Source organism: Medicago sativa, chromosome 2, assembly GCF_051527215.1.
Source record: "Medicago sativa cultivar Bolivia chromosome 2, Bolivia_mono, whole genome shotgun sequence".
Taxonomy (NCBI): domain Eukaryota; kingdom Viridiplantae; phylum Streptophyta; class Magnoliopsida; order Fabales; family Fabaceae; genus Medicago; species Medicago sativa.
Genome location: NC_140750.1, coordinates 75,162,779 through 75,188,320, shown reverse-complemented (window position 1 = coordinate 75,188,320; position 25,542 = coordinate 75,162,779). Strand labels below are relative to the sequence as shown.

The 25,542-nt window shown below is 33.2% G+C and overlaps 2 protein-coding genes across 2 annotated transcripts; both read right to left on the bottom strand.

The window, feature by feature from the left end:
- Positions 1-2,762: 2,762 nt before the first annotated feature.
- LBD1 (LOB domain-containing protein 1) lies at positions 2,763-6,261 on the bottom strand. The gene is made up of 2 exons (XM_085746697.1): positions 5,910-6,261; positions 2,763-3,505 (listed from the first exon to the last, which is right to left on the bottom strand). Exons 1-2 carry the CDS (start codon positions 6,144-6,146, stop codon positions 3,146-3,148), a joined length of 597 nt encoding a protein of 198 aa, XP_085602823.1. The 5' UTR covers positions 6,147-6,261; the 3' UTR covers positions 2,763-3,145.
- Positions 6,262-19,785: 13,524 nt separating this feature from the next.
- On the bottom strand, positions 19,786-24,995 carry CARB (carbamoyl phosphate synthetase B). Its single transcript, XM_085746694.1, has 4 exons — positions 23,551-24,995; positions 22,486-23,178; positions 20,548-22,109; positions 19,786-20,167 (listed from the first exon to the last, which is right to left on the bottom strand). Exons 1-3 carry the CDS (start codon positions 24,838-24,840, stop codon positions 20,598-20,600), a joined length of 3,495 nt encoding a protein of 1,164 aa, XP_085602820.1. The 5' UTR covers positions 24,841-24,995; the 3' UTR covers positions 19,786-20,167; positions 20,548-20,597.
- Positions 24,996-25,542: the final 547 nt, after the last annotated feature.

The following is a 25,542-nucleotide window of genomic DNA, read 5'->3' as shown; positions in this document are numbered from 1 at the left end:
GCCTTGAAATCTGCAGATCTCAACAGATCTGGAAGAATCAGATATCAAAGGCAAGAAACAAGTGTCGTCGACATCAACCTCTTACGAACGGAGGAGTTTACGAACCAGAACAACGCCAACCCTTTTCGAGATCCAAAATGTACCCAAAGCTTGTCGTGACGGAGAAAGGCCGACGACATCTTCGATAGCCCCCGGAGGGGTATTGGTGGTCAGAAAAACAACGGAAACAAACCACCGCGGCGGACCCGACGGTGGTTGGAGGACCCAAACGAGTTAACAGCCCCAAAAGGGTGTTAAACGGCGGTGCAGCCGTAAAGGGCTAGTGCACCACCTCCATCAAAGCTACATCGAAACGACACCTTTGGATTGCGGATGGTGGAGGCGGTTTGGTTGTTACAGCGAAGAAGGAGAAGGAGCGTTTTAGGTTTCAGAGAAGAAGGAGCGTATTACCAGAACTTGTGTATTTTATATTAAATATATAGTTTTTTAATAAATAATTGTTTCAAAAAATAAATAATTGTTGTTTTCCAATAAAAAAATCATTACTTTTAATTGCTTTTGACATGTACAATATTGCACATGCATGTTATTAATATATCATCCTTTTTGGAATTTCAATGTCAATACAATGAATCTTTTTTCTTTGTTATTTTTTAGGGACAAATGAATTTGTCCGTATAATATATAGCGCGAATCTTGTTTTATGTACTCATAAAATAAGTAGAATGTTTGTGCCCCTGCCAATATTTCTAACACGTAATTTTAGTCCATGTTAAATTTAAATGTATTTAATTAATCTTAAATTTGATTTTTTTTGCGGAGATGTTTAGCGTATTATAAAATTTCTCCGCAAAAAAAAATATATCAAAATTCGATTACAATGTCCAAATTTTCATTATTTTTAGCTTAAACTTTTGGCAATTAAAAAAATTCATATTTCGTTCGTTTAAGGTTAAAAAAACTTTAATGTTTTTGTAAAAAAAAATTAATGATGTTATAAACATGTACACAAAAAAAAAAATCATTTAAGAATTTAAAGATAATTAGTGAGTGTCTGAAAAACTAAGATTTGGAGCTTCTAAAAAGTTGTAGTGGAAGCAATGTTGGATGTGAGTTTGAGCATTCAAACATGTAACTAAATACTCACTTAAACTATTTTGATTTAACACAAACTAAAATTATGTGGTGTAAAAATTTTATGAGAACCAAAGATGCCATTTTTTTTTTTATGAGGATGGAAAAACGATTTTTGCTATATCGATAAAAAAAAAATATGTGAACCCTATTTTTTATGGAAAAATGATTAACAAAACAACCATTTGTATGACCACTAATCAAAATTAACTACTCAAATATGCAAATGTACATTTCAAGTCAATTATAAAAAATTACATTTTTTTGTACAAAAAAAAAAAATTACATTTCAAATATCCTATGCAAATCTACACTCAAGTCAAATATAAATAGAGTTATGGTAACTTATGACTTATAAGCACATATTAAATATCTTAAAAGTAAAAATATTACGTTAAATATTCACCTTCAATTAATATAAAATTTAAAATTAAATTCAATACACAGATTTCATCAAAATATTTATATATTTAATTCATCTTATGCTTTAAAATGCACAAGTTAGTCTTGACAAAAAAAAATGCACAAGTTAGTAATTCCCTTCACACGCAAAGATTATTGCATGTTTGGTGAAAAAAGGTTTTCTCTTTATAGACGAGAAGAAAAAAAATGGAAAACATCAATGAATTGCCGACAGGTGACATTGTAATTTTTTTTTTTTTTTTGGTACACAGGTGACATTGTAATTATTGGTTGGTTGCTTCGAAATCAGCTCACGTGGGCAGCACGTGATTTTATTTACTGCCTCCTTCTAAAATCTTTGATTGCAGTTCCACAGAAGCACGTGTGCTGATCATAATCCATTCTCTCTTCAAAATAAGTACTCCGGATAATGTTAACCGGTGCCTCCGGGACACTAATTAAGGAAGCAAATACAGTAACATTATATTAAAACTTGTGCAGTCAATTCATTAAAAATCTGAAAATTATTTTGTTTTTTGTTTCTCTAACTAGTGCTCCGGAAGCACCGGTTAACATAACTTTAGTAAAATGTTTCAAAAGTTTGATCTCACTTAAACATAATTATAACATAAAATTATAATAGGATCTTGATAATTTGGAACTTTTGGTGCATCGAAAAAGTATTCAACTTTTTTGGAAGAAAAAAAGAAAAAGAAAAAAGGTATTCAATTAACGGAGCTTCTTCTTTTTGGGTTTTAATTTTTGATTTTTTTTAGAATGACAAAAGAAAAGAAGAAAAGAAAAAAAAAAAACCCTTAAAATAGGGTTCAGTCTTGGGCATCAAGCTTTAACATTGACTTCTACTCCGATGGGGTCAGCAAAAAAGTCACACCTAATCTTAAAGAGCACCCGAGCTTGACCAAAAAATATGTACTCTATACTACCATTATAATAATTGACTTTTTGGAATTTTATTTTTTCTAATGCAACTTTTCTAACGTGTGCAAAGCTATACTTGGTTGTCGTTCAATATCCCATCTTGATGTTGCCTAGATTTGTCTTTTACATCGACATACTCTATATTGGAATGAAAATTTGTGTTCTGGTTGAACTATAACGATCCAAAGGCACAAAGTCAAAAGCAACCTTTGAAGAGGAAATTGGGCACACTCATGAGGAGAACAATTTTTTTAATATTAGGTGACCAAAAACACACCAAAATAAAATATTTCCCCTTTAATTTTAATCTTGAATATTACAAAGATTACATGGTGTGGAAAAATTTCAGCATTAAAATGATAGAGGGAACTAACCTAATGCTACATAAGCTCTCCATGACATTATTGTCTCCATAATATTCCTTATAGAGGGAATTAACCTACTGCAACATATGTTTTAGCTAACCTAGTTACTTTGATATTCGATCAAAATTGTAATTTTATTCTTTATAAAAATTGGGGAAGGGGATAATTATTAATGATTAAAATGGTATTAATGACTATTATACAACTATCTCCGAGAGGATTTGAACTCCATTCTTTAAGGTTATAAGATCAATCTCTTACTGTATCGCATGAACAACTCTAAATTATAATTGATTTGCTCAACTTCATGTCCAAAGAGGCTCCCACAATGAATTTTGGCTAGTGTTGTCGTCAAAGAAGTTGAGATTATTTTGATAATCACTGCTGTAGGCAGGACTTGAAATGAAGTTGTCCACTGATTGTTGTGGAGAGTCGTTTGGAGTTTCTTTCATTTCCATGCAAATCAAAGCTAGGAGATTGGATTGTTGTAACTGCATGTTAATAAGCTCAGCTTGTGACTTAGCTAGTTGTGCTTGAAGCTCATTGACTTGCTTTTGGAGGTGACAAATTGCACCTGCACATCCATATACAGGGTCTCTTATTCTTGCACTAGCCTCATAAACCATGCTACTAACTGCATCAGCTCTTTGAGACTCTGGAAGTTCCTAAAAAAAATGGAGGAGAATAATTTTATCATTAATTATGAGTGCTTGAATCAATGCTTGTCTTGAACTCTCAATCGGTCACACTATATAACTTTGACTCAAGTGGTTAATAACAGTTGTTTGTGAAAATTCGAGTTCGATTCTTGATAAAAATAATCATGCCTAAATTTTACTTAACTATTGTCCGAACTTTGAATTACCATGGTCTTTCACCATGAATAAGTTATTTAAAACAAAAAAATTGGTCACAATATATATATTTAATGTCAAAATACTATAGTCAAAATCATTTTGATTACTACTTCATTCAGTCACTATTATAAGTAACACTTCATTTTTTAGATACAATGAATAATTCATATATCTAATCTATAATAAAAACTAGATACATTAATTATTTAATGAGTTATGCTAACAAGTGGCCTTAAGGCACTCGTTAAGGATTCAAAAAACGAAATAATTGTAAAATTTCATGTAAAAAAAAAGTTGTTTCTAATCTTTCAATAAATTAAATGCATAATTTCTAAGATAAAGTTGCTACTTTAAATTTCTTATCAAATGCTCTAAAGACATTTGTTAATATTTTTTTGTTAATGTATTTAAAATGTGAAGTTTTATTTACAACGGTGACCGGAAATATTATCTATGAAATTGAATTTTCAAAGGACAAATTTAATATGTTTAAATGTCAACTATATTGTCTTGAGTATTAAATGGTTTTCTTGTTAGAATTAATGCAAGAGGCCCACCACACGGTATATGTTAAATTTAGGTTGTTGAAAAATCATTATCTTAAGTGAAATTGCATTCTTTCTACTAGATATTAGAGGTTGACTATCTATAAAAATAAAACAACCTTTTCCGATGGAGAAAGTCTTAAAAGATAGTAATAGTAGCATTATAAGCTAAATTAAAATAAATTATACTCTCTCCGTCCCTTAATACTTGACACAGTTGACCTTATTACACATGCAATGCATAATTTTGAGCTTAAATATCTTGAATAATATATTAGAAAAAATTATGAAAATTTGATATTTTGAAAATACTCATCGAGACAAATCTAACGACATCTTATATGATATTATTTATCTTTGTATATTAGTAGAGAAATATGGTTAAAGTAAGTTAGGTCAAAATTACACATTTTCAAATGGGTCGTCTATTGCGAGACGGAGGGAGTAGTATAGTTAAAGTGTTACTTTAATAGAGGGAATAAAATAAAATATATGCAATTATAATTATATTGTGTGTACTGCAGGGGCGGATCTCTATTGAGACCCCCAGGTGTCGTGGCACCCCCCAAGTTTACTATATATATAGTATTATCCATAATACAACAAGGAATTTCCAGTTGTTCTAGCGGATAAGGGGTGCTTTTACAAGGCTAAAGATCGTGTGTTCGACCCTGTAGCCAGTATATTTTTGATATTTTTAATATTTTATCAAAAAAAACGTTCCCAAGGAGAATCGAACCCGCAACACGTGTTCGACCCTTTAGCCAGTATATTTTTGATATTTTCTTGTGCATTTTTAATATTTTATCAAAAAAAGTTCCCAAAAAACGTTCCCAAGGAGAATCAAACCCGCAACACAACGCTTATTTAAAGCAATTCAAACCACCAGATCACTTATTATTGTATGATATTACTTGAAATATTGTAATATATAAACGTTCATTAAAAGTGGAGTATACAAAAGCATTTGGCACCCCCAAGAAAATAAATTTAAAGCAATTCAAACCACCAGATCACTTATTATTGTATGATATTACTTGAAATATTGTAATATATAAACGTTCATTAAAAGTGGAGTATACAAAAGCATTTGGCACCCCCAAGAAAATAAGTGAAGATCCGCCACTGGTGTACTGTATCTTTTGTGAGACTAGTTTAAGGGTATCATTCAAAATTAATTAGGAGACTAGTCTTATCATATCTATTCATCCCCATCAACATACCATATATAGAAAATCATACAATAGTCAACAAATGGTCTACTAGTCTATGCACAGTGATATGTTTGTTATCTATTATTCATTCTTCATTACGTCTCTTCATCATATTGACACAAGCATGATTCAGAGAGTTAGTTTAGATCATGTTGATGTTACATACGTGGTCAAATGGTGAAATATATAACAAATGTGCAGTGCATTTTTTATAGATCAAAATAGGTGAATAGTTAGGTGAATTTGACGGAATCAGATGTGCCACATTAACTTTGACAAAAATAATATTTCTGAACTTAAACAAATTAAAATCTAACATGTCGTTGTGATTTTGTCAAATTCGTCGTCATTATAAATTCACAGGATTTTTTTTTTAAGAAAAAATTCACAAGATTTTATAGGCCTATATAGGTACTTAGGCTAGTGTGGTCCTGTATTGTAAAGTAAAACTACCTGTAAGAACTTGATGACGTTGCTGGCACCAAATACACGATGAGCAGTGGTAAATTTGGAAGGTTCAGTGGGAGGGAAATAAGGTGCCAAAACACATTTCTCAGCACATCTTCTTCTTAAAATCTTGCAAGCAGCACAAGGACTCATGACAACTTGAGGAGCCATAGGTGGTTGTGAAGATGTTGGAGATTGAGAAAATGGAAGAGAAGAAATTCGAGTGTTTGTGTCATTCTCCATGTTTTCTTTTGTTGTTTTGTGTTTGGTGTATAGCTACTTGTTCTTTGTGTGTTTTTATGGGTACAAAGGAGGGGTTTGAGAATTTGAGTGAGTGTAGTGTGTGTGTGGTTGGGTTTAGAAGCTAAAAGGAGAAAGGGCTTTAATTTATAGGAAAAAGAGGATGATATGTTGGGGAGTTTGGTAGCACCGTCATCTGCTATGGCTAAATATCGGAACCAATTAGAAAACTTCTTTTTTAGATAAAAATTAAACTTGGTATTCCCTAATTTACCACGCTCATGCGCATTACACAACAATCACTAAACATTGATGGTAAATGCAGCATGACACATCACTAAACATTGATGGTAAATGCAGCATGACACTATTGATCAATAAAAATTAAATTAAATATCACGTGATACTTGTGTTGCGCATCAACCTCTTGTGTTAGACCTCAAAATGGTTGTAACAAACGACTTTTTTATAGTAGAAATTGTGGATCACGTGATTTACAATACAATGGTTACACAGAATATGCACCAACCATTTGCACTAAATCACATTGATAAATGCAACAAGGGTCTTTAACATTGCAATTTTACTCAAACTTTTAAGGCAATGCACATTTAAGTTACATCTTTTATATATCTTTCTTTTGACAAAATATTTTATATATCTTTTATTTAGCTCATTTTTAATGGGTGTGACATTAATTAAGAGACATAACGTCATATTGTAATGGGTTAAATTACGTGGCTGCATATTTCCTCTCTTCGGTTCTCACTTCTACGTTAGGTGTTTTGGATTGTGATGCATCACTTGGCAGCTTGTATGAAAACTCTTCCTAACTTTGAAAAACCTAGTTTTCTTCACATATAGTATATTCTACTTGTTCCTTTATTTAGTTTATTTATAACTTTAATACACAAATTTATTAATTAATCGAAACAATAGCATTATCTTCCAGGGGAAATACTTGCATTATATGCCTAACTTACCAAGCTAGTAGCTAGGCTAGGCCTAGTAAATTTGACTATTTTTTATTAGAAAATGAAATTCATCACTATTTATAGTCTATTGTGTTCCATGTCTTGAATTCGTCTTCCAGCTTTATTGGACTTAGATCATAGTAATTCCAACTTAGAAAACCACAAAGTCACAATCTTATTAACATGCTTTAAAGACACTAACTTCTAATTTGTGCTAAACAAATGGGTGGATTAGACATTAAAGGCAATACCCATATCCACTTTTGTTTGTGCTCGAATTTTTCTACTCTTATCGTCAAATCTTATCATAGTAAACTAAAATTACACTGTGTATAGCAGCCTACACGAAGATAAAGCACAAATGAAACTATTATCTCTTCTAGAAAATTACTAATACTAATTATAACAATTATTTTATGTTACATGTCTTGACTAGTACATAAGTATGTGCACATCTAAAATGTCATGACTCTTGAACAACATACTCACAACCTTAGACATGCAACTTATGTGAAATTATTTAGTATAATTCTTCTATATGTGTTAATTCAATGTAACTTATGGAACTAATTAATCATGGTACGTAATCCATATGGTTTATCATGTCTTGTATACACAGTATCACACGTGCATTTTTTTATCTAGTTTTTGAGTTGTGTTAATTCAATGAAGACAGCAATAACATGGTCCCAACCTTAGTTATCGATTTAATCAAGTATTGAATTAAGTTCAAAAAGATTACAATAATGAAAAGATGTAGAGATGAGGAATGACGTACGTGCATGAAGTTCATAGCCAATGCCGCGTTACTCGGTAAAGGAAAATGTTACTTCTCAAGAAAAATAGCTTCAAGAATTTTTCAAGAAATAGTTGGCAAATTTTAATTGGATGATTTATTTGTCTACTTCCTATTTTTCAGCCACACTTCCTTGAATTGTGGCAAATAGTGCATTGTGATTGGCTATTCTTTATTCTTGAAGAATTCTTGATGTTATTTTTCTAGAAATATAGCATTGCTCACTCGTAAATATGGTCTACACCAAACTATATGCTGTTTCAAAATCATGTGCTTGTGAGTGACAACTGACAAGTGGCAAAGGTTTGAAAATATAAGATGGAAATGGTTTCCCTTGCTTAATAAGGCATAACTATATTTTTCTTACAGAATTTAAAATATATAACATAATATGGATATATGGATTTAAAATATAACATAATATGGACTTAAAAATATATACATAATACATTAATATTTTGTGATGTCATTTTACTTTTGTAACTACACTTTAAAACTGTGTGACGCTATAGGAATCTCATTATATGTCGGTGCATAGCCAATTCATATTAGTCGTGGGTATACGCATTAAACTCATAATAATAATATAATAGTAGTAGTAGTAAAAGATAAATGAGCGATATTATAAAATAAATATAATAAATGAACTATCAACACATTGGATCGATTGATAAGGGTTGAACTTCTTATCCTTGTAGCCAGGAGTTTGATTCTTGACTCTTGTATATGAAAAAGATCTGATTGGAATGAGAGAATTCAACTTATCTGCCATATAAATTTGCCGATGGAGATTAGTCATTGTTAAGCGGCGGTGAAAACTTCTTACCAATAATATGGTAATCCTATAATAAATATTAATAAGCTCAAGTGGCAATGAGCTCCATCAGTGACAAATTGATCAAGAGAACACGGGTTTGATTCTTAAGTGAAACAATTTTTTGTCAAATTTTACTCACATCCTGATCGAACTCCGAATTACTAGACTCTCTTTCATCTAACAACCGAAGTGTTAAAACTAGCAAAATAGTAGTAAAGATTATAATTTATATGTATTGAGGGTATAATTTTTTTTACATATACACTCAATTAAAGAATGTCAAATAGATATTTTATGATTTGACTTATAAAGGTTGTTGTATTATAAAGGGATTTGGTTTGATGTATCATACACTTGCTCTTGTAAAAAAATATATCACATTGTCGTGCATACAAATTAAACCATGATGATTATGATGATGATGATGATGATGATGATGATGATGATGATGATGATGATGATAATAATAATAATAATAATAATAATAATAATAATAATAATAATAATAATAATATTAATAATAATATTATGAGAGTTATTGGGGTTACTACTACCACCGCTTTAGTCGACAGTGCTATGTTTCTACTCACTAACAACCACCTAATGACTATATAGTTTTTTTTCGAAGGACTAATGACTATATAGAAGTCAGATGAAATCATAGAAAAAATAATGGAAGAATTTCAATAGTGAATTGTGTCTTTTAGCAGGAAAATTATATGGATTTTGTGTCTGCATATGTGCGACGGAGCTCATTGGCAACGAGGTGGGGCAAGGTTGGTGCATAGATTAGTCGTTCAACACGTTGATCACACAATTAAGAAAAGAGAGTCTTCTAGTAATGATAGCCTTTATACTAGTACGTAAATTGCTTCTTTCAAATTTCAACTATATCAAACTTGCTTAATTTATCAAGTATATCATGATTAGCTAGATAGCAGTACTAATTAATTCCGTCAAAAAAGTAATACTACTAATCAACAAATTTTTCCTTATTCCTTTTGTCAAAAAATTAACAATTTTTTCACACTATTTTTATTGAAAATCGTAGGTCATATACTAAATTTACAACGAGTATGTCTAGTCACTCTTTATTCAGAGAAATTCTTATATGAGAACGCACCTAACAATTAACTCTTACAAACAATTAATTAAATAAACTCTAACTTGCCAAACTTCACTTTACATGTTATTCATGACATGTAAGTATTATGGCTTGTTTCTAGAGAGGCACAAGAAGTTATGAATTTTTTGAGTGAATCTTGGGCTAACATGGCTCAAAATGATGAGATTGCTGATTTGGATAGAAACATAAGTTAGTCGTTTCAATGGTTAGTGTAACAGCCCGATTTTTTTCGTTAGATTTATTTTATTATGTGTGTTATATGTGTTCTTATGTGATTATTCGCCTCTGTGTATATTTTTGGTTAGGAATTGTAGAATTCGGTGTTAGAAGGGTATTTTAGTCATTTTGGACTTAGGGGCATTTTGGTCATTTTGAGAGTAGGGGTAATTTTGTAATTTTGCATAAAGTTATTTTTAGTATTTAGTGAGAGTTATTATTTTACCAAGTTACTAGAGGGTGTAGTAATTATTTTATCTACCGTTAAGTGACCGTTAGTGTTATATTTTACCGGTAAGTGAGTAGTAACATTTTTGAGGTTGAATTAGAAATGGGTTAGGCCCATTAAGGTTTGTGAGATAAGCCCATTAAGTGAGCCTATATAAACTAATGTTAGTGAAGAGATAGGGTTACAAACATTTTCATTTCAATTTTCATTTAAGAAGAGAAGAGATAGAGGCTAGAGGGAAGAACAAGAACAAGGGTTAGAGGCAAGAGGGATTCATCATCTAGGAGCTAAATTGAAGCTTGTGTTAGAGATTCTTGGTGCTAGAGGTAAGAGGGTTAGGTTTCAACCATAATTCATCTTTTTTTTCTTTACCCATTTTTGTTAAATTGATGAATTGAACCTAATTGTTGTAAAATTCATGCATAATTGTTGTTGTTATGTTTGAGAACGTGATTTATGTAATAATTGCATGTTAGTATGTGAATTAACATGTTCAAATGCATAGTTGTTGGTGTTTTGTGTTCTTGAGCAAGATTGATGAGAATTGATGTTGTGATTTTGAATTGTGCATGAATTTGTGTTCATTAGTTGTTGTTATTGATTTGGAACATGTTGTTGGTGAATGGATACATTGGGTATCATGAATTGGTGAATTATGATGAGATTTGTTGTTGTTGTTCAAATTTGTGAAGTTGTGCTAAGTTGTTCATGTGAAGGACCGAAATGAAATTTTGATATATGAAATTGTTGGCTGAGTTTTTGATGTTGTTGGATGAATTGAACTTGGTAGAATTTCTGTTTTCATGTCGTGATTTTGTTAGTCGAGTCGTTTGGGAGAAAACGGGAATTTCGTGTGAAAATTCGAGTGTTAACCGTTTTGAAAATGAGTGTGATGTGAGGTTTTGGAAAATGATTTTGGGGTGGTTGAAACTTGAATTTTTCTGTACATTATGATAGAGCTATGTGTTAGGAGAATGTAGGCGAAAACGACATCGAAAACGGGTTAACGGTTTGGATTTTACGCGCGAAAACGTGAAAATTGGAAAATCTGATGCTGTCTGTCAGGTGGCCATCGTACTACGATTTTGGCCATCGTACTACGATTTTTGACCAGTTTTTGGAGTGTTTTTGCACTGGAAAAATCGTACTACGATGGAGAAAAATCGTACTACGATTTTGCCTGACCAGAAACTTTAAAAATGCATTTTTCTTCAATCCAATTGCTTCCAAACTTGTTCCAAAGTGTAGGGGCCTTATCCTAACTATCTAGGGGTGTTTTATGAAGGAAATAACTTTTTTTAAAGGGGTCTATTGAGTTCTTATGTTGCTTGGCATTGAAATGAATTAATTAAGAGACGAACTTAGTGAATCGTATAATTTCGTTGTGTTTGGCCGATGAATTGCTTATGTAATCTCTATTACACGCATATGTGACTTGTGAGAATACATGGCATAGGCAATTGAGCTTGTTTACTTGGTTTTGACTCAAATGTTCAATTAATTTAATGTTATGATTTTGAGAGACGAACTTGACTAAAGATGATTTTTGAGAACCAATTGATTGTGAATCCTTTATGGAGAATTGTTATATGTTATGTGAAAATGATTGGTGGTGTAATTAGGTGACAACTTTATGTTGTGTGATTTTTGAATGTTGTTGGTGATTGTATATATGATATATTGGTGGTGAATTATTGATGATTACATATATACATGTATTGGTGATGGTGAGGTGATTATTGTTTGTGTGAACATATGCATTTGTAGTTGAGTCATATGTTCATGCATTCATGACTGATGGTGGTGGATTTTATATCCAAGACTGATGGTGGCGGATTTTATATCCAATTGAGGTGAGTACGATGTTTTTGTTGCATCGAAGGTGACGACCTTGAGGTGTTTTGGTACCACATGCATCTAGAGAAGAGTCTAGAACATTGCATGCATTTGAATAGTTGATGAGTTGTGTCATAATTGAATATATGACTTGGTGAATTGTGTGTTGGTGAAATTTGGTGAATCTTGTGATTGTGTGGATTGATGTATAAGTACATTGGTGGATTTTGTGGATGGTTGTGAATAATTGATTTATGCTCTAATTGCATGTCTTATTTATTTGTACTTATACACTTGGTGAATCTATTTGATGATAATTGATTGGATGATAATGATGAGGTGAGAATTGTATATGTATATACATAAGATGTGGTGATTTCTTTGATGATGATGATTGATTGCTTGTAACTTGAAATGATGAATTGTACTTGTTGAATTAAGCATGCTGAATTGAGTAATGAGGTAAGTGATGTGATCATTGATTGATGTTGATAAATGATGAGCTTTTGTTGATGACTTGATTTAGAGGTTGAATATGCATGCTATGCTATGATAATAATGTGATGGCTTGAAATGTAAGTGATGGGGGATAATAATAATCATGTGATGCTAGTGTTCTAGGAGGAAGGGTTATGTATATGTGATACGTGTATGGTACACTTGTTGATATGAACTTGGAATGATGATATGGAATGGTTTGAATGGTATGAGAATCATGAATACCTGTGAATACGTGTATGATTTGTTATTTTGTATTCTTGAATATATCTTTCATTTCCAATGTTCTTGTTTAAATCTTTTATGGATTATGATGATGTAATGCTAACCCTCAGTGGTCTGTGGTGGACCGCCTACCTTTCTGTATGGACGGGTAGACGGCGTGCAGGATGCTTAGTTGTTTGCTTGTTGATGCCGAGGAGTGGAGTTCCTCTTTTTCATGCAAGTGTCTAGATTAGGGCTCTGATCTAGGATAGTTCTTGCATGTTGGTTTTTATTTTTGGACCATGTATCTTGGAGTTGTTGATATATTCTGTTATTTGGGATTTGGAGAATACAATTGTATTTTGTTGAGATCTGAAGATGTTTTATGATTTTTAAGTATGTCCGCTGCTATGTTGTGTAACATGATCTTTATGCATGTTTTGTATTGTGGTTTATTCGGAGACATAGCATCTATTTCTAGAATATGTTAGTATATTCGCGCGTTTTACCGCTTATTAGAAATAGGGTGTTACAGTTAGTCCCAAGAAAGAAGAAGAACAAGAAGAAGAAGCATGAGGCAAGCAAAAGTTTCGATGTGGGCGCTTCCGGTCGTTCGCCTCGCTAGATTCTTTGGCGGGAGTTGTCCCTTATGTTTTTTGTTTGATTTCTATCTGTTTTGGTTTTCTTTTTCTTCCTTCGTTTCTTTTAGGGTTTTGGTTTTGTCCCGCATTTTTTTTATACTTTTTCTTTCGTTTAATATATGCTTAGGACATTATAGCCGACGATGCCTCTGCATCCCATCTATAGCCTAAAAAAAATTAATCACTGCAATACTTAAAAATAAATGCACCATTTTAACCGATTCAAATGTTCTCTCTTGTATAGAAATTCATTTTAGGGATGTGATAATAATGAAAAGTGGCTTGAATGTGTCATGGATGGAAAACAACCTTCCGACCAAGCCCACTTTTTCATACTCCTTTTTCTTCGTCAATGAATTTTTTTCTTCGTCAATGAATTTACCATCGTATTGTTAATAAAGCTAAATTGAACCATGAAAATTATAGTACTATAGCAAAAGAAAAAATAATGAATAAAGTGATAATTTGTGAGAAAACTATTGTAAATTGTGAGAAAACATTGATGTAAGCAAAGTCTAGCTGAACCAAACTAAATTGATGATATTTGGTTAAATTTTCAACATTTTTCCAAAGTGAAGCTGAACGAAATTAAACCAATGTTATTTGATTAGATTATGTTCAGCTAGTCGGTTCGCCTGAAAATTCAATTTAGGAAAATGACAATACAAATTACTAATATTGAACAAAAGCATAAAAATCATTAAAGAAAAAACGAGTTAATTATGATAGATGGTCGAAGGATACATGAAAAGTTTAAAATATGTATAGTATATTTCCATGGAACCAATAAAAATTGAGAAATGTGAAACATAATTTTTGTAAATCTAATAAACTTGTATAAATATGTGTCAAAAAAAATAAACTTGTATAAATATTTGATTGTTGTTTTGGTGCGATGATATTAGTAATGTTAGGTTTGAGATAAGTCAAGGTTGGAATAGTAAACATTTATCGGTTCATTGGATTTTTAAATTGAAAATGAACATAATCAATCTAATTTGATATTTTTTTTCGGTTTGATTTTTGAACTGAATCAGAAAAGATTGAACAATTTTCAATTTGGTTTGGTTTGATTTTTTTTTTTTTTTTTCATCGATTTTATGATCATAATCGCTTACACTCTAGTTCTAAGGATTGGTCATCGTCACTTTCCCTACACCGTAGGACGCAAGGAATATATGAGTATTGGTTGTACCACTACTTATAGCATGCGTCCTTGTGAATTTAAAAGATCATTTATTACCATTCATCCTCAATTTTTACTATTTTGCTATTCCATCAAATTCAACAGTACAGTACCCCCTATCATATTAAAAAGTTGACAACGTGCTCAATTTACAAAGGAATTAAAGGTTGTCACGTTTGGAAGAGTTAAGCCATTGATTAAAATTAGGACCACGTGATTAAGATTTAAGCATAGAAATTACAACGAATTACAGGATGTCATGTCACATATGGAAGAGTTCTTAGTGCTCACGAGAAGAATCAAACTTGGCGAATCGAGGTGTCATTTCTACCGAAGCCTGCCTGTGTGTCTCCGGTTGTGGTTTTGTTGAAACGGTCCATCACTTATTCTTAACGTGTACTATTTTTGCTTCTTTATGGCCGTTAGTGCGGGATTGGATTGGATTTTCGGGGGTGGACTCTCACATTATTTCCGATCATTTTTTGTAGTATATTCATTCGACCAGTGGTGGAAAGGCTAGACGTTCATTTCTTCAGCTTATATGGCTTCTTGTGCCTGGGTTGTGTGGAATGGGTGTAATAACCGGCTGTTTAATAATTCTGTAACTCTCATTCCTAGTTGTTAGATACAGTTAAATATTTGTTTTTAGGGTGGCTGAAAGCTAAAAAGGCCACATTTGTGTTTGGTACTCATAGATGGTGGTCGAGCCCTTTTACTTGTCTAGACATCGGCTAATTGTTTTTTGTCTGCTTGTTTGACATTATGTATCTTTAATATTCTTTTTGGTCCACCTTGAGCTAATGAAATTGCTTGTTTGCGGTTATAAAATCCATTTTTGTTTGTTAAAAAAAAAGAACAAAATTAGGTCCACATGATTAAGATTTAGGATAGAAAAGAGCTACTCCAAATTCTTGGACCACTGAGTTCTAGTAGTAGTGACCAAAAGCTGATAAATCACTTATGCCCATATGCATGCATCTTTATGAAATCGTGCAGCTTCATATTTATCTTTTGGTGCCCTCTTGAAAGAAATCATTGCATTAACATCTATCCCTTGTTAGTTTTCATTTTCTGTCTTTCGAAAAAGTACTTTCACTCCTCTCAATTGAGGCAAAGTTATATTTTCTTCTCGACTTTAAATTAGTGATGACAAAGAAGGCCATCCACCCTGCATTATTCCGCCCTACCATCAATCCGTTTAAAAATGGCCACATCGGAAGGCCATCGGTGGGTTAACTTGTTTGTAAAAGAAATTATAAACAAAATTTTTTTATTGATTTTCAAACGAATTGATCCATTCAAATAGATAAAACTTCAAAGTCTAGAATTGTAGGAAGAAAATGAGCTAATAGATTGCCAAAAGAATAAATAAAAAAAACAAAGATATTTGTTAAATTGAACCGACATGTAAACCCTTGCCACCTTCCCACATTTTCAAAGGGTTAAACGGAATGGACTATCTTGAGTCGTAATGTCCAAAACCTCAACTCGTTCTAGCCAAATTAACGGATAAATGGGTTAGCACGGCGATCTTTTATCAAAGTTTCCTCCTTCATCAAAATATAAAATGCTTAAACCTACTTTGTCCTCTTAATTTAACCAAACTACAATTTTAGTCTTTCCATTTTAAAATCTAGAATTTAGTCCTTCAAATTCATAAGTTTTGGGATTTTTCCCCACAACCTAGTTTGGAGCTTTTTTTTTGTGACATGTCATTTTTTTCATTAGTAATGTAGAATTACGTCTGAAGATGTGACTTTGGTGCATGGGACAAAAACTCTATTACAACATTTTGTTCAGTTTCATTGATCAAATGTAATCATATTCTTTAGAAATCCAATGTTTTCTGTCAAAATCAACAATGTCACACCATTAATTATAATTCAACATACTTTTTTTTTGACAGAATATAATTCAACATACTTAAAAAACATGACACGTTAAAAAAATCTCAAACTGGATTGCGAAAAAAAAATATTGAAACTTTTGAAATAGGGTGCTAAAAACATAGATTTAGAAATCTGAGACTAAATTCTCGTTTCAACTAAAATAGAGAGACCAAATCTACATTTAGGCCAGTAAATATATTTTTGTTGTCTCACAAGTTTAACTCGTAGGATAAAAGACTACGTGGACAATAACCGTTTTATCGCTCTTAGTGTGTGATTCTGGTTATTCTGTTTAATAATTCAGACACGCTGTTTTGCATAAATCCAAAAGGGAAATGCTTGTTATTACGAGACAAAAGCGAAGAATAAGTATCAGTCGTTCATTGTATCTCTAATTGTCCCATTTTATTCCGCCACATCCCACTCTTTTGGTTTTGTTATTTTTATATGTGTAGTTCTTGTGTTTCTTGCACACGATTTTCGTAAGAAATAGCACCACTCAATCCAAAATATGTAGATACATGATCTAGTCATCAATATTTTGCTTTCATTTGAAACTATTAATGAAGTATCAAATAGTTTTAAAAGTTTATCCCTTAGAAAAAATAGTCTTAAAATTTTATAAAAACATGTGAAGTTGTTGATATACCTAATAAGAACTTTTTATTTGACGATTGAATTATTGTAACTTGTTTATTTATAATGAGTTTTTAAGTAAAGTAGCTATCGAAATTACGCTAGCCCTAATTTTTTTAGAGAAAGTTTCATCTTTTCTCTAAGTTTCTCTGCTACCATCACTGAAAATGGGTGGTTTTTGATCATATTTTTAACCGAAAGCGTCCATTGTGCTATTTCCTCTCGTTTAATCTAGATAAGTGGCTTCCATATAGGTAAAGTTTTTCTTTCGTAATAATTTCTTCTTAGTGTAATCTTGTTTGATTTCCCGTTTTGGTACGTTGTTCATTTGATTTTTCATGTTAATGTGGTGTTTGTTTGGTTCAGATTGACATACCAACTTCGATCAATTACTGGTTCAACCAATGACAAGGTTGTCAACGTTACATATCCAAAGACATGAGGATTCCAGTCTCTTTGAATTTGTCACATTATTTGCTGGCATTTTACCTTTTATGCTTAACTTAAATGTTGTGATTTTGTTTAAAAAGTCATCCTTTTCATTTCTATCAATGTTGAATTTGCAATTGTATATGATGTACTCTTTTAAAAATAAAAAAAAATTATTAACTCATCAGAGTTGATGTTGGATTCTTAACCACAGAAATCCTTTCAAAATTTCATCAAAAGAAAAAGCATTAGATCATTGACGACTTTGATGGTGTAGCTAAATCAAATTCATTAACACGCGCTTCCATGGATTTTTTTTTTTTTTTATTTCTGCTCTCTCCCCGTACTTTTCGCTCGCACCCAGCTGAAAATACTATAATGCCCTTGCGCTAGTTAACTAGCGCAAGTGTAAAATAATGCGCAAGTTAAGTTAAGTTAACTGACGTGAGTTAAGTGGCGCATAGTGGCTACTTTTTTTTAATTTATTTACTATATTCAAATTATTTTATTTATTTTATTCTAAATTATTTGTTCACTTTATTCTAAATTATTTGTTCAATTTATTCTAAATTATTTATTTTCTATATTCTAATTTATTTATGCACTTAAAATAAATTCGAAATTAGAAAATAAATTCAATTTTATTCTAATTCAATATTTATTCTAATTTATTTATTCATTAAATACAAAATTAGAAAATAAATTTGATTTTATTTATTCAATACATAATTATAAACATAAAATAAATGCAAATATAAATAGAAATAAAAAACAAAATTAATAAATATAACTCTCGTTTATTAATATCATTCAAACATTACAATAATTAATACATATATTTTATTTGAATTCACTAATCTACTTATTAGCTTTTTACCCTCTTGGGTATATAGTGATAGCTCTTGGGGGAAATAGTGATCAGTCCTGTTGGGGAAAATGACATCAAGATCCCTTGAGGTAAATTTAAATTTGGTTCCTTTTATACCCCCAGGATGATTCTTTTTACCCACGGTAAAAAGATTTTGGAAGTAAAAGGAAGCAAACCTAATTTTACCTCAAGGGATGATGTCTTTTTCCCCAACCCGACTGACCACTATTTCCCCCAAGAACCGACCACTATATACCTAAAGGGGTAAAAAGAGCCTAGAGACTATAGAAGAAAAAAAGAAGAGAAAGAGGGGAGAGAGAGTGGGAGGAGATAATGTGAGATGGTGTGAGGAAATGAGGAAGTTTGTGAGGATATTTATAGGTAGGAATGATAACCTAGTTTGTATCTACCATAAATGTGGTCAAAAAAACGTGTAAAAGTGGTTAAAAACGTGTAAATTGAATACTGAAAACCTGACCAAAGCGAAAAAAAACATTTGACCATCGGCCAACTTGCGTGAGTTAACTCGCGCAAAGGCTCAGTGGTGCGTGAGTTAAGCCAAGCAGCATGACTTAACTCACGCAGGGGTATATTTGGAAATCATGCTGGGCGCAAGCAAAATGTGCTGGAGGAAGAGCAGAAATCATTTTTTTTACTCTAAAATTTTTTCTTTAAAAACAAAATTTCAATGAATCCAGAGATATAGTATCAAAGAAATTTAACGCCAAATTTTGATATAAATTGTTGCACCTTGAACTTCAACGATTACACTATACTATACGTAAGGCTTGCTATTCTAAAGTGGTGGATTCTTTTGGAGAAGATTTGAATAGTCAAAAGGAAAAGGAATGCAAGTTATTCATTTGGTGTGCTTTTTTTTTTTGGTCGAATGGTTGAGAATAATTCCTCCCACATCCACACAAATGTTCAATTTTTCAATCTAAAATCAAATCTAGCTAATTTTCTAAAGCCAGTTCTCTTAAAATTATTTTTTGTTTACTATATTTCAGTTTATTTAATTTTCAATTACTATTAATAAAAATGAACAAATTGAAACTGAAGAATAAAATACCAAGCACCTAAAATTTATTCCAACAACAATCCTGCAAATGATCTTCGCATACCACAGCAGTGATGTATCATGTATGAACAGGTAACAATATATTTATGTTATCCTAGTCCAAGATAATGAATTTTTTAAGCCAAAACAAACGCATCCATATAAGGATATAGTCCTGAATGTATACCATATCTCCAGCTGTGCCTTGCTTCTAAAAATCAATTTTGAACGCTGATCTTTAGTTAAAACCATAACATTACCAACTTCAAAGTTCAAACACAATGTTTAGGATAAGCAGACAATTAAACATATAATTATAATGCTTGGCATCATTGGTTTGGGATTTCCACATGAATGAAATGGCTAAGCAGCAAGAATCAAATGGAAGTTGCATGATTTCAAAAATGAAAATAATTATTACGCGGTAGAAATCCACCACACTCCAAAAACTTCTACACGAGCACGAGCGCTTTATCAGGAGTGCTTTATGAGGAGTCTGGACAGAGATTATATGACCATTCATACCTCTTTTGGTCATTTTCACTTACAAATGAAAAACATCCCATAGAAAATCATCTGCCACTCCCAAATCTAACAAGTTGTGCAAGCTCACAATAATCTGCAACAGGCCAAGTTTGAGCACGGTGAGTAATAAAATGAAGGATGTTAAAGATATAATATAGATTAATGGAGTGCAATTCTAAACAGTTTATTATGATTTTATTCTAAAGGAATATAAAAATGTAGTTATCATTAACTCAATGCAGTTAATCTTATATACATAATGTATTTGAAATGTTTTAAAGCTATTTAAGCAAGAGACCACATAAAGCCAAAATTACCCATGAATGCATGTTAAGCTCAAAAAACTGCCGCATGACCCAACAAATGTCAAATACTTAAACTTCAATAAATGAAAGAATTTATGCTTCAAAGCATTAAAAAAAGGACTTGGAGCATGTATTGTTCTGATTCAAGAAGAAAAACAGAGATGCTTACTAGTATCTATCATCTAATTGATTCGGAAAAATGGTTGTCTGCAAAATTTGTCACTCCTGAAGTTCATCAACAATGAAGTCCTGAAGAGCAATCATTTTGATAGAATTGGACTTCAAGCTCTTTATTGCTTCGGCAGTTGCCAGAGCACCATTAACTGTTGTCACAATAGGAACCTTGTAATCCAAAGCCATCCTCCTCAGAGCCAGACCATCTATACGATCAAGTGCATCATCTGAACTAGTTACAACCATCAGCTGAATGTCTCCATTAGCTATCATGTCACCAGCATGAGGCCTTCCTTCATGTAGCTTCAGCACTAGCACAGCGGGGATATTGCAGAATTTAAGAGCAAGAGCTGTTCCAGCAGTAGCAACAATCTGAAATCCAATGTCAATAAAAGCCTTCGCAATCTTCTCAAGGTGAGGCTTCGTTAAGTCATTCAAGCTAAGGAACACACTACCAGATAGTGGTAACTTCTGGCCAGCAGCAATTTGAGCCTTAGCAAATGCAATGTTATATGAAGGGTCAATACCCATGACCTCACCAGTACTACGCATCTCAGGACTTAGAAAGATGTCACAGCCTGGAAACTTTGAAAAAGGAAGAACTGCTTCCTTGACTGACACGTGTTTAGGAATAACCTCTTTTGTAAACTTTATATCATGAAGAGACTTTCCAGACATGACAAGTGAAGCATATTTAGCCAAGGGGTGGCCAATTGCTTTTGATACAAATGGCACGGTACGAGAGGCTCGAGGGTTAGCCTCAAGCAAAAATACATTCCCCGATGGAGTTATTGCATACTGACAATTCATGAGCCCAACCACATTCAGTTTTTTGGCCAATTTTTCAGTCCATGACCTGATTGTTTCCAAGGAAGAAGATGAAACAGTTCTGGTGGGAATAGAACAGGCAGAGTCACCGGAATGTATCCCAGCCTGTTCAATGTGCTCCATTATCCCACCGATAACTACATTGCCTTGTGAGTCAACCAGCGCATCAATATCAATCTCACAGGCATCAGACAAATACTTGTCAATAAGAACAGGGCGTTCTGGATCCACCTCAACAGCAGTTTCAAGGTATGTCACAAGTCTTTCATCGCTATATACAATCTCCATTGCTCGACCACCCAAAACATAAGAAGGGCGAACAACAACCGGGTATCCAATTTCTGCTGCAATGGCAAGTGCATCAGCTTCACTCCTAGCAATTCCTCCTTTTGGGTGTTCAATCTGTAGTTCATGAAGCATCACATTGAACCTCTCTCTGTCTTCAGCAACATCAATAGAATCAGGAGATGTTCCCCAAATGCGAACATGACCATCCCCACTGGCACATGCTGGCTTGAATTCATCTAGGTATCGTTGTAGAGGGAGAGCTAGTTTCAGTGGTGTTTGACCTCCAAACTGTACGATGATACCATCAGGCCTTTCCAAATCAATAATGTTCAAAACATCTTCAACAGTCAAGGGTTCAAAGTAGAGACGATCACTAGTGTCGTAATCTGTGGATACGGTCTCGGGATTTGAATTCACCATGATTGTCTCATATCCTGCTGCCTGCAAAAGCAATGGACAATGATGACATTTAATAAAAGTAGTAGCACAGCAATAAAATATACGATTTATCAGGCCAAATATCGAGATGAGCGAGATCCAGATCCTATTCAACTTGAAGCACAAAACAGAACACTGACAAATTCATCACGTTTAAGTACATAGCACTAAACTGATGGACAGTGCATGAAATTCAAATATAATACTTAATCACTGAAAGCTAAAGTCATGGTAGGCACACTATCATAGATAGATGAAAAAGATCAATAACATATTATGTTCATTTGTTTATTGGTATCCACAAATAAACACACAACTAGTGGAGCATGAATACTTGAATATCTGGAATCTAGTTAATAGAAAGGGAAAGATAACGAACCTGGAGAGAAAAGGATGCATGACAGCAACAATAGTCAAACTCAATCCCTTGACCGATTCTATTTGGTCCTCCACCCAAAATCAAAACCTTCTTTCTTGTAGTGGGAGCTGATTCACACTCAAAATCATAAGAGGAGTACATATAAGGAGTATTGGCTTCAAATTCTGCAGCACAGGTATCAACTCGCTTATATGCTGGAACAACACCAAGAGATAGCCGCCTACTTCGGACTTCTTTCTCATTGGACTTGGTTGCAAATGCTATTTGTTTATCACTAAATCCTCTTCTTTTTACCTCATAGAAATCGAGATCTGTCAAATCAGACAGGTTATTCGACATCAAGAAATTTTCGACATCAACTAGCTCCTTCAACTGCCTCAGAAACCATCTATCAATAAAACTCAGCTCAAAGATTTCATCAATTTGCATCCCTTTCTTCATTGCAGCATATACAGCATGGATGCGCTCCGGATTAGGAACCCGGAGGTTATACTTCAATTGTTCCCGGTCATAGTCCAACTCCTTCACCGCTCCACAACCCCATCCAGCGTGGCCGTGTTCTAGAGAGCGAACAGCTTTTTGAAAAGACTCCTGGAAGGTTCGCCCCACTGCCATTGACTCTCCAACTGATTTCATCTGTGTTGTCAATATTGGCTGAGAACCGGGAAATTTTTCAAAAGCAAACCGAGGAATCTGCAAATCAAAAAGAGTAAACACAAGTTAGAAAACACAGAATTGAATTAAAAGCATCAAACAATAACAAATATCGATTAACTGTGACAGTATTCACATGTCTTGCTCCATAGCATAAAAATTAGTTTATTAATCAGATTACAAACTAGATAACCAAAATGACATATGCAGTCACATACTAGTATAATTACACACAACTTAAAAAGAAAAATATCAATTTCAAGGACTAAATTGACTTGATGTTTTTCAATATAAGGGACTAAATTTACCGACCCTTGCGATTTCAAGAACTAAAATGCCTATTTACTCAAAGTGCAATGTAGCAGGATTAAACTTTTTAAACAAAAAAAGATAACATGACATGAATTATACCTTTGTAACCACATAATCAATAGAAGGCTCAAAACTAGCAGGTGTCTTTTTAGTTATATCATTCGGAATTTGATCCAAAGAATATCCAACAGACAACTTCGCAGCCATCTTCGCTATAGGAAATCCAGTAGCCTTACTAGCAAGAGCAGAAGACCTAGAAACTCTAGGATTCATCTCAATCACCATAACCTCACCATCCACCGGATTAACAGCAAATTGAACATTAGAACCACCACACTCAACACCAATTTCCCTAATAATCGCAATCGAATAATCTCTCAATCGTTGATACTCCTTATCAGTCAAAGTCTGTGCTGGAGCAACCGTAATCGAATCACCAGTATGAACACCCATAGGATCAATATTCTCAATAGAACAAATAATCACAACATTATCAGCTAAATCTCTCATAACCTCAAGCTCATATTCCTTCCAACCCAACAATGATTTCTCAATCAAAACCTGATTAGTTAAACTAGCAGCTATCCCAGCTTTACAAATCTCCATCAAATCTTCGCGATTATACGCAATCCCACCACCGGTTCCTCCCAGCGTAAAAGCCGGTCTAACAATCAAAGGAAACTCAATTTCATTGGCAATTTGCATACACTCTTCTAATGTACTACAAGTACCAGAAGGTGGTGTTTTTATCCCAATATTCTTCATAGCTTGTTTAAAAAGCTCTCTATCTTCAGCTTTTTTAATAGCTTCCAATTTAGCACCAATTAACTCAACTCCATATTTCTCCAACGCACCGCTCTCAGCCAAAGCGACGGCCAAATTAAGCGCGGTTTGGCCGCCCATGGTCGGGAGAAGGGCGTCGGGGCGTTCGGATTCGAGAACTTGTTCGACTAATTCAGGAGTCATGGGTGTGATATAAGTTCTATCAGCGGTTTCTGGATCTGTCATGATTGTTGCTGGATTTGAGTTTATGAGAATAACTTGGTAACCTTCTTCGCGTAATGCTTTGCATGCTTGTGTTCCTGAGTAATCGAATTCGCATGCTTGACCTATTACAATTGGTCCTGCACCGAGGATAAGGATCTTCTTTATGTCGGTTCTTTTGCCGTGTTTTGGTTGAGTTTGTGGTTGTTGTGTTGGTGGTGGTGGTGGTGCGGCGGTTGTTGCGACGGTGGCGGTGGTGGAAATGGAGAGTGGTTTTGGAGAGGATTTGAGAAGGGAGTGGAATGGGAGGGAAAGATTAGAAGGAAAGCGAGGAATGGGAGAGAAAATTGGAGAGGAATGGAGTGGAAGTTTGTGGAAATGGGTGATGGAATAAGCCATTGACATTGTGAAGGGGTTTTAGGGTTATGGTGAAGGAAGGAGGCGTGGGTTTAGTATAGTAATAGGGTTTGTTTGTTGTTTGTTTTGGGGGGTGAATGAAGGAAGAGGAAAGTTAGTGTGGTGGTCCTTTCTTTCCTTTTGTCACCTTTCAGTGACACTATGCTCACTGATATGTGTGAGAGAATCACTATAAATTATTGGTGTTTTGGACCCGTTGTCACTTTTTTTGTTATTCTCTATTGAGAGATGGTTTTCCCTAATACAGTGTATAATAATGAAAGAGTATTGTTGATGTTTGTTACACATTTATTGACGAAAATGATTAATTGCCCAATTGAAAATGAGATAGCTTATTTTTTTTCTAAAGAAAAATGAGATAGTTTATTGAACAACAGAATAAAAGTACATCATTTATAATTATTGATGTGATAGCAAAGAAGAGAAATAACTAATTAAAAAATAAGATGATATATAAACAGTATAAATATACGTTGTTAGACATCGAAAAAATCGTGAACATAACATTTATCTTTTTTATTACAAAGGTAATATTTCTTGGACACCTCTTTATCCATTTTATATCTTGCAAGAAAATGAATGTGGGTCCCTTCAAAATGTAAAATGGATGTATTGGGTGACCGGCAAAGAGTGTGAATGTGGAACATCGTGTGTGAAGAATGAGAGGATGAGTAGTTTATCAAACATTAC

Coding starts and splice junctions, on each gene's coding strand:
- LBD1 (XM_085746697.1), bottom strand. CDS start 6,146: ATGGAGAATGACACAAACACTCGAATTTCTTCTCTTCCATTTTCTCAA. Junction 3,506..5,909: donor ACGTCATCAAGTTCTTACAG/GTAGTTTTACTT, acceptor CATTTTTTTTAG/GAACTTCCAGAGTCTCAAAG.
- CARB (XM_085746694.1), bottom strand. CDS start 24,840: ATGTCAATGGCTTATTCCATCACCCATTTCCACAAACTTCCACTCCAT. Junction 23,179..23,550: donor TTGATTATGTGGTTACAAAG/GTATAATTCATG, acceptor TTTGATTTGCAG/ATTCCTCGGTTTGCTTTTGA. Junction 22,110..22,485: donor ATGCATCCTTTTCTCTCCAG/GTTCGTTATCTT, acceptor TTGCTTTTGCAG/GCAGCAGGATATGAGACAAT.